The sequence below is a fragment of the Sycon ciliatum genome, chromosome 2 (genome assembly GCF_964019385.1).
Source record: "Sycon ciliatum chromosome 2, ocSycCili1.1, whole genome shotgun sequence".
In the NCBI taxonomy this organism is placed as follows: Eukaryota; Metazoa; Porifera; class Calcarea; order Leucosolenida; family Sycettidae; genus Sycon; species Sycon ciliatum.
The window spans coordinates 29,461,516-29,471,523 of NC_088644.1; the positions used below are offsets into that span (position 1 = coordinate 29,461,516).

General features: G+C 47.7%; 2 protein-coding genes across 2 annotated transcripts in view; one reads left to right on the forward strand and one right to left on the reverse strand.

Annotated features, from left to right (window-relative positions):
• The window catches only part of LOC135809600 (methylphosphonate hydroxylase-like), a 9,857-nt gene extending 2,868 nt beyond the window's left edge, over positions 1 to 6,989 (forward strand). The window contains exons 2-8 of the mRNA XM_065322984.1: positions 1,232 to 1,255; positions 2,146 to 2,352; positions 3,191 to 3,278; positions 3,850 to 3,923; positions 5,004 to 5,107; positions 6,058 to 6,106; positions 6,241 to 6,989. Of these exons, the coding sequence (XP_065179056.1) occupies positions 1,232 to 1,255; positions 2,146 to 2,352; positions 3,191 to 3,278; positions 3,850 to 3,923; positions 5,004 to 5,107; positions 6,058 to 6,106; positions 6,241 to 6,330 (636 nt within the window). The 3' untranslated portion in view covers positions 6,331 to 6,989. The remainder of the gene's footprint in view (positions 1 to 1,231; positions 1,256 to 2,145; positions 2,353 to 3,190; positions 3,279 to 3,849; positions 3,924 to 5,003; positions 5,108 to 6,057; positions 6,107 to 6,240) is intronic.
• A 1,112-nt stretch (positions 6,990 to 8,101) lies between these two features.
• Positions 8,102 to 9,741, reverse strand: LOC135809599 (protein CNPPD1-like). Its single transcript, XM_065322983.1, has one exon. It carries the CDS (start codon positions 9,585 to 9,587, stop codon positions 8,364 to 8,366), a length of 1,224 nt encoding a protein of 407 aa, XP_065179055.1. The 5' UTR covers positions 9,588 to 9,741; the 3' UTR covers positions 8,102 to 8,363.
• Positions 9,742 to 10,008: the final 267 nt, after the last annotated feature.

Sequence of the window (10,008 nt, forward strand, 5' to 3'; positions counted from 1 at the left end):
CTTTCTTGCCAAAAATCTTACTCTGTATACATGCACGTGATACGTGCACAAAAGGCGGGAATAAAAGCGATGATGCGGAAATCGTTGCTTTCTCTCATCGAAACCGTCAAAAATCACTTCCATATTCGATCAAGGTCAGCGTTTGATTAGACCGGCCTTGGTGGATACAAAGGATCCACTCAATCGATCTTGATCTAGATCCAACCAATCGATCATGCCCTAAGTGTAGCGGAACAGCTCATAGGTGCTATGTACGTATACACGACAGTACAATGAGTCACTAGTGTATCCCTAGCTACCAAGAATGTACACAAATTGACTTCGCGGTCATCATCCCTTGCTGCGACAGCTGAGTGGCAGATGACGTGACATTGCTCAAAGAGGTACGTGAGCGCGTGAATATACCATCACGGACACCTACCAGAGCATACAAATTTGCAAAGAGACGGGAAGTTCTGCCTCCTCACAACGCATAGCGGTAGATTACAGTTGCACACTTGGGGGGGGGGGGTAATAGTCGGATTTCCTCATTCTAGGCCCGGGACCAGCTCCTGAAAGGTGGTATGGACCCCAGGTTGGGCCCCAGAGCCGATCATTCCCAATGCCCAATTTCAGTATCATCTGTCATCGGGTAAGGATGAACATGTAGCTCCACGCTACATTGTATCTGCTTGTTTCAGCTTCATCTTCCGCAGCACTTGAACAGACATATTAGAGACAGCACAGTAGTCCAGGAACAGGCAGAACAGTCAAGGAGGGAGAGACTCTAGCAAGGGTTGTACGAGAATATGCAGTAGCTATTAGCTCTTTCACATAAACAAATTCACAGCTGGATATTCCATGAACACTGGAATTGGTGAAAACTGCCATGGCGATCATGGCCGTACTCGTCGTACCAGTGGCGCCGGCCCCAAATTCGCTTTCGGGACAATCCTTTACAAAATTTAGAGCCAATAATCATAGCATTTCGTTAAAAATGGGTGCAAGCGACGAAAAGTGTACGGTCAATACCGTAGTGACCATAGCGTGTCCGACACCCTCTGAGTCACACTCTCTGGTTGCTGTAACATACGGTCCCTGGATATTGGAGCACGGGCAAGGATCATTTGGACTGTGTGATGCATCTTATCACACGGTGTACTAGTACCCTCATGCCTGTTTCTGACTTCTTTGTGTGTGTTCCTACATCTTGGACTCGCCAACACCTTCCCGGCCGTACGTGTCAAAACAGATTGTGCCGACCCTACCTCCGAAAGTGAGTTTACTTTTGAGTTTTGACACACTCAACCTACAAATTGCTACAATGCTAGCTCGTGCACCCGCGCGCACACACACACACACACGCACACACACACACACACACACACACACACACACACACACACACACACACATGCACACATGCGCGCACGCGCGCACACACACACACACACACACACACAAACTGGCCACGTGGGTCTCCCGGGAGAGGGAGAGAGAGAGAGATTCAAATGGAATCCAATTAGTTGTTGAATCGCCCAACCACCGAAACCCCACTAACACCCAGACTCTGAGTGTACTTGAAAATGATCCTACTTATGGACTCACCGCATTGCAGTAAGTGGGCGAGGGCAAGGTCCATAAAATGATCAATGGCAACAGACCGTGGCGATCCATCCCGATATCAAGCTGCAGTCACCCCTGGCCCGGTGAAAGACATACATGACTGAACTCAGTATGGTTTGCTATATTGGAGTGGATCTGACATGGACTTTGCCATAGTGCTATTAACTACGCAAGGGAATGAGCAGATTTGTCATGCCATCCTCATCAGACTCAGGCTCACTCACGCTCAGGCAAATGACTTGTCTTTCGTGTGCATGGTGGGTGGGTGTGCTGGCAGGATGTTTTGGGTAAATGCATGCGTGCGTGTCGATGACGTGCGTGAAGGCTCTGTATTCTACACGGCAGTCTAAAGCAGCTGTTGCTGCTTTGTCGAATAACAAGTTTCCTTCTACATCTATAAAATGTGCACCCCAAAATTGATTCCATCCTGCTATGCCTTTCTCATTTATACACAGCACAGGGCATTTTAAGCTACTGAAGTATTTCAATGTGTTAGTTACAATGAAGATATGTGATGCTCTGTGACTTTGCACACTGCAGGCCGTATTTTATGAGGACAAAGATCGACCGAAGGACACGATAATTCGTTGCGAGGGAATGCACAACCATGACGACTTCTTCAACCGGCTCCTGTGCTCACCAGCTTTCAATGGCCTTGTGGACTGTCTGCTCGGCGAGCCGTGCGAGGGTAACAATATGCAGTTCTTCAGTAAGCCACCCGGTGCAAAAGCAACACCACCGCATCAGGTACTAGCAGATCTGCAATGTGTTTATGTGCCGTGACTCACTGGATGTGCATGTACGGTTGATGGATTTTGTTGTTGCAATCAACCAAGCACATCGAATGATGTACAGTAAAACCTGTCAAGGCGACCACCTGCTTCAGAAGACCACTGCAACCAGGACCAAAGGATGCTATTTCCAGTCAAATGCAGGCTGGATAAGGAGACCACTTGGTAACAGCGACCGGGTTTTGAAGGTCCCTTGAGCGGTCGTCTTAGACTGGTTTCACTGTACTTCGGTGGAGCGCGTGACATCAGTACTACTAACATCACCTTTGCTGTGACACTCCGTTGGACCAGTAGCTTGCATGGTCAGCGTGGGTAGGTCTGCAGGGCAATAGCCTATAGGTGGAGCAAAGTGATGGCCATGTCCGCTAGGTGAAGAATACCACAAAACCCCTGATGATTGGTTACAACGAATCATAAGTGTTGTACTCCGCGGTGCATAATATATGGACTACGGGTAGCAGTGTCGACTCTGAGCACTCGCTCCAGCCAGAGGATTTCTACTTGTTACAGTGCAGTTGATACTTGAATTTGTTGGGCGTGACGTAGGTCTTCTCCTAGAAGGCTGCTTGATGTGTACAATGGTGCTGGCATTCGCGCACAATACATGTGCACAGTAAGACATCTTTGGGATGAACAATGCGGAGAAATTCGTCCACGGGCACTTCTCCTCTGAAAATCCTTGCCTGACGAATGCACACGCACTCGGTCTTCATGAGAGAGATTCCACTGCACACTGCATGGTCTGTACAACTCTTTTCTCCACCGATTTCCTTTTGTGACCATTCCATGCGAAGGATGGCCAATACTTCATGCACGATCAAGGCGTGACCCTATGGCTTGCACTGGACCGAGCAACGGAAGAAAATGGCTGCATGTTCTATGGTAAGAGTGTATGATGGCACTTTAACCCTCAAATCACACAGTACACACCTACTCAAACGGTTACGGTCTCATGGATCTACTTTTAAAATACTTATACCATGGTACAGTATACTACAAGACACGAAGACATTTTTTATGATCTCACTGATGAGACTTGACGTGTAGCATGATACATTTGCAGAACATGTTGTGCTTATTCCATTTCAGTGTGCTGTACCTGCTGCTCTTGCAGTGTATCTGCTGAAAGCATAGGCTTGGTCTGTGCAAGAAGTGGCAGAACTGTGAATGCTTTACAGGACTATGGGCACTGGACAAACCCGTGTAATGGTTTCTCGGCGATGTTATTGTGGTATTGATACAATTTGTGTGTGTGCATGTGTGTGTGTGTGTGTGTGTGTGTGTGTGTGTATGTGTGTGTATGTGTGTGTGTGTGTGTGCGTGTGTGAGATGGTGTGTGTGTGTGTGTGTGTGTGCGTGCGTGTGTGTGTGTGTGTGTGTGTGTGTGTGTGTGTGTGTGTGCGTGTGTGTGTGCGTGTGTGTATATATGTGTGTGTACGTGTGTGCGGTCCAGCTGATGCCTCACACAAACAAGGGTTACTGGAACATGTACGGACGGATCAGCTTGGTTTCAGTCAGCAGCTGAAGGTATGATTGACACTTTTATCACACGTGTACTTCAGAAGTACAGATAACCAATGCTTGCCTCTGCCAATGGCTTTTTAAACTGTTTCACTGGAATAACAGTTACTCTTCATGCTAGTAAAATGGTTGGTTTGAGCACACATGATATCAAAAGTGCATGAAAACAACAGACATGGTATGTAGCTTCTGAATGAGAATCTGCCCCTGTAAAATCTTGGGTTACAAGTTCTACCACTAATTGACGGAGAAGAAGAAACATTGGTGTAGATGGGGGCATCAGCAGGGTATGCCCCCCCCCCCCATGAGCGCGACCCAAAACAGCGCGGTTGACTTCAGCGCCCCCCCCCCCCCAAACTCCATTCCCATAACTGCTATTAACTGGACGTCCCCAAAACAGACCACCCCGTCAGCGCACACCCTCAATACAGGTCGACCCATTTACACTGAAACCCAAAGATGGACACTCGATTTGTCAAAGATTCTAATCTTACAATGTACGAATATTCTATGTTAGAAGTGAACCTGATACAAGTCAAACCGAACTGATCTTCACAGTGTCATTGGAGTACTACCGGTGCCCATGGTCCTTTCTATGTCACTTGCATTGCAAAGAGTACAGTCACAATAAACTGCTGATGATGTGTTCGGTTTGACTTGTATCAGGTTCACTTCTAACATAGAATGTTTGTGGATTATAACCTAACCGGTGTCCTATCCTGTATCATGTTATCCTTTCACCCATTCACGGCATAGTCCTTCCCCTGTCTGTCGCCATGTATAGACGGTACGTGACCTCTCACTACCCCGTACTACGCATGATACCATGCTCTGCTGGGCATGGCCTCCCTGACACTTCATTATATCTACACTCATCTGTCTGTAAATAAACCACTTCCCGCTTATGTCAGTACATGACACAACATGGTGTCAGAAGTGGGATTCGAACCCACGCCTACAAAAGTTGGCCAACATTTGTGAAGGTCACTGCATGCTACATGTATTGTGCATGCCAGGACAGTTGGCACTGCAATAAGTAATGATTTGCATGTGCCGTGCCTTTTTGTGACCTCTGCTAACTCAAAGGACTATGGTCAAGACCTGTGTGATACAGAGAAGTGCATGGCAGTGGAGCCAGCTTGCCTGCTGGGACATCATCCGTATACTGTTCATCGAGCCAACCCAAACGCGTAAGTACGGTGGCGTTACAGCTTGTGCCACTAACCGTCCCCACACCATCAAGCCATCCCAGCATGCTGTAGCCGCCTTACACTCTATAACTTAGTATAAGCCTATAGCTAACTGGCTCCACACCATCAAGCCAGCCATCTCAGCATTAGGCAAAGCCCGATTTTGCTAGTGAAGCTTCGATATTTTGCCGCATAATTTTGCTGGCTCATCGTCGATATTTTGCTTTCATTTTGCCAGGCCACTCGATATTTTGCTCCCTTTATGCTCCAAAATTTGTGTCACACGCGGGAAAACTGACCGAAAGTGGGTCACGTGGTGGCAAAAATGAGAAAAAGTGAGTCACGTGTTGGTAAAACTGTGCGAAAATGAGTCACGTGCACCGTAGAAGTGTAAAATCTCCCAATTTACAGAGAACACACCGATATTTTGCTCCATTTTGCCAGCAAATTCCCTTTCAAAATTCTTCGATATTTTGCTAGCAGAATTGCTAGCAAAATCGGGCTATGCCTACTCAGCATGCTGTGGCCGCCTTATACTCTGTAGCTAACTGGCACCGCACCATCAAGCCATCCTAGCATGCTGTAGCCGCCTTATACTCTATAGCTTACTGACCCCACACCCTCTTGAAGCCATCCCAGCATGCTGTAGCCGCATTATGTCCCGTAGCTAACCGGCCCCATACCTGCCCTCAAGCTACCCTGGCATACTGCAGTGGGGTATAATATCCTTGGCAAGCTTTTTTGGTTTGCTTGCTGCCTGCCTGGCCATGATAGGTCCTGGGTCACGTTCGATGTAGCAGGAACATTACGGGACAGAAGACCGTGTTGGGATGGCTAGGATAAGCCAAACAAATTTGCTGGCGTGTGATCTAGCCTGTTCAATGTTCCATGATTCTGCTGGCTGAATAATATATGTCTGCGTGTTCTTTTGGATTGCTTCGCTTCTGTAGCTCCACAAGTCACTGGCGACCAGCACTGGGTCTGACGTATTGGGAGAAGGTAACTTGCTGCTATACTGCAGGAGATGGTTATGGTATTCGCTATCCCTTACTAGTAGGGTGGGTTGGATACAGATTTTTCTAATTTCTGTGATCGTTTTTGTTTGCTCTTGCGTCTGTTTGTTCAATGGATAGTCTTGCAGGAACGATGCAGAACTTCACAAGCGACGACAGGTTTACCAGGAGCAGCTTATGAACAAGCTGGAGACAGAGGGAAGAATCTAACTGTCAGACAATGCTTTACATTGAAAGTTTCCTGGCAACACTCACGCCTCCAAGGCTCCAGCCAACAGCTATCCAAAGGAGCTGAAGTGTTATGTTTACTTCAATTCCGGAAGTACCATATGCCCACTGTATCCACATGAATGGAGCGCCATGAGTCACTGAGAACTTGATGTGACGGGGAATCTCAGGAAAGATCAAATGAGCTTCTTGAAACCTTGAAAGACTTGAGCCTTGAAATAGAATAGATTGACGCTTTCATTAACGTGTAGAATGCAGTGCCTGTGCAGATCGAGTGCAAACGTCCAGCCAACGTGCTATGGAGCGCTCATAGGCAATAGTAGCATTCACAGGGTATTGCACTTGTATAGTGTTGCCCCCCCCCCATGATGGCATCATGTGAAGGCCATGATTGCTTTGATGAATTGAAAAAGGATCATTTGATTTTGCTCCTTTGAACTTTTTGAAGTACTGACATGTACATATAGTATCGAGATTGTACTTTCTCTTCCTCAACAAGCTGTGACATTGACATTCAAAAGCAAAATAATTGATTTGTAATTTCTCCCCCCCCCCCCCCATAGCAAGAGTTTTCTTTTTTTCTTTTTACTTTCATGTAAAGTTCCCATAGCAAGAGTACAATAGACCTTGCCAACAAGCAACGTGTACTGAGTATGCTGTCCACAGCACTGATGTTTGTAGGCTCGCAAGTAAAGAGCAAGGGCGTCGGAACCGCACCGGCCGGGGCGGCCATGGCCGCCCCACTTTTTCGGGCGGTTTTTTTTTTTTTTTTTTTAGCACACTGCAACAAAGCGCGATGATCTCAGCGCAAACGTGGCAAATCCTTGTCCCCGATCGTGGTTTGTTGCAGAATCAAAAGTCCATGTACACTGAAATGGCACCAAATGCCTGGGAATGCTTGCAATTGGCTTCAATTTTTGAATTTTTTTCCCGGGGGAGGGTAATGTTTGTCCCCGATCGTAGCATCTTCTTGGTTTTTTGCAGAATCAAAAAGTCTTTTATTGTAGTTACCGTACACTGAAATGGCACCAAATGCCCGGAAATGCTTGCAATTGGCTTTAATTTTTGAAATTTTTTCACGGGGGAGGACCCCCGGACCCCCCTTCCATGGCCGCCCCACTTCCAAAGTCGTTCCGACGCGCCTGAAGAGGATGAATAATTATTAGTTGTAACCGTCAGAGTTGCACGCACGAGGTGATCGTCGGACAACAGTTGTAGCGCTGCATGAAAAAAGATGTTTCGAATAGCAATGAACTAAACAGCATTTACCAGTACACAGCTTCATTTCGAAAGCATGTGTCAACATTGTGCGGACAGTCAAGTACATGTTGGTGTATTTACTATTTTCAAGTATTTTGGAAGTTGAACAATTCTTTTTACTTAACTTCGATTGTCTGACCGATCATAGTGAAGAATAAAAGTTGCATATGATCAAATAGAGTGCTATGAATGATGATGCCCTTGGCATTGGACGAGACAAAACCCAAACAGTTGAGTCACGCGCCGAAGGACGTTGGGCCAATTCTTATCATAATTATGCTATGTATCAAGTGGCAAACCAATGCGTGTGTTGCCACTCCATACAAGACGTCTCCGTTTAGTAACGTCAAAGTTCATTGTGCAGAGTCGGTGAGCTGTGATGTTGGTAGATGCACATGACATGAATGCTGCATGACATCAGCCCACTCGCTTCCATCACCCAGCAGAAGCCAAGACACACCACGCCCCACCACACCACCGAACAAGGTAGCAATATGAGTCGATAACTTGAACTAACTTCTATAGCAAGCATCTGCTGGCACTGGAGGTCTAGACGGCACTAACATTAAAACAGTAAGATACTAGTGAAGAATAAAGACCAACAGGATACAGCTAGTAGAAACAGCAACATAGCCAGATCAGTCACTCAACACAGCTAGATCACTCACTCCACGATAACCAAAAAAGGAGTTAACACAATTACACTAACAAAAAAACGAGGACAAAGACGCTCGAAGGCGAATAAAAAGACGATGTTACGCAGCTGCAAAAAAGTACCGGTACGCTTTCCCAAATCTATGTGGCAACAGAAGCGGCTTCGATGCGGTTTGGTTCTTCGGCTGTGCGGGCGCTTCCTGGCCATGCGCACTGGCAGCATACGTCTGCACGCCAGTCGAGTGCGTAGCTGAGCGCTGCTGTGACGTGCACGACTGGCACGTTTCGAGCGTGGACTGAGCGTACGGTGACACCCACATGTCAGTGCTACGGGCAGGCGGTGCATTAGCAAGCGAGGCAGGTGGTCCCGACATGGTGTTGTTCTCGACAGCGCGGCTCGATGTGCAAACGGATTTACCGCATGCTGGTCCGGTACTACTCGCGGGTGTCAGCATCACTGGCTGGATGAATAAGACCACTGCAAGGAGGGTATAGGCAGAGAAGACAACACCGGCCACCTGCAAGAGGCTGCTGAGCACGATTCCACACTGACTCATAAGCACATCCCACAAGCAGGCAGCATCTTGGTACAGGAAGCCATAACCCGGGCGACGGATAGCTCTCAGGGCGAGTACACGCTCGACTCGCTTTAGAAACGACGTGAATTCCTCGTGGCTGACGTGCAATCTCCAGCCGATTTTATGGAGAAACGCACGCTCCATCTGATTGACTCTTTTCGTCTTCCGTCGTCCTGCCAACGCCATATCAGTGTTGAGGCACGAATCTGGCTCACCTTCGTCATACAAATACTTGTTCGCGGTCAACACACACATTAGAAATAGGTCAGCAGCACTGAAATTGAAATTGTCATCCGAGGGTGGATCAGTAGCCGGCTCGGCACAGGAGCAACCAGGTGCTGGCGCAGCAGCATGACTTAGCCTATCATCATCGGGCACAATGGTTGTTTCCTCACAAGACGAGCTTGAGGCAGCTTCTGCTGCCTGAAGTCGCTCGGCATACAACAAACCAACAATCAAGGCACAGGAGGAAACTTGCAGAGTCCTCTCAACAGCAGCGATGTCTCCAGCGTGCAGAGGCTTTTCACATGGTTTTGTACTATCCATGCAGAAAGCTCTACCATCCACCTGATCCCTCACCAAATCGTTCAGAAACTCTGTAGGATGGGAATGATCCAGGTCGTCTCCACAGAGCCCAGCTTGAGACCGAGCACAAACTTCAGCATCGCAGGAACTCAAGCCTGGAGTGTCGTGGGGAGCAAGTAGGTAAACACTAGAGCTACGCCTTTCTCCTAAACAACTTGCCATGGTATAGGAATGTAAGTATTCCCGGCAGACCTTGAACAATACGTACAAGCAGCTCCTCAACTCAAGCAAGAACTGAACAAGAGCAAAAAAACGAGAAAGCACGACCTTGCACTTCTTTTGAAGTTTTGTTGCAGACCAGATATGCAAGCATGTGTTGCCTGTAGCTGTTCCAGTGTGGTGTTGGATCTTGCAAGTACCGGTACATGTATACTTCCAGTAGCTCATGCATGCGCCAAGCACCGGTGCACCATCAATCATCAGCCCTGCACTAGGCTGCAGCCTGCTGAAGCTAGTTTTGAACGCGCGCGCACATGGCGCTTGGCCGTGCACGCGTGGCGCGCCGGCGCGGCGACGCGACGTACTACTTGTACCGTACACACACACCCTATACCGTACCGCGCCGCGTAGTACACATTATGAC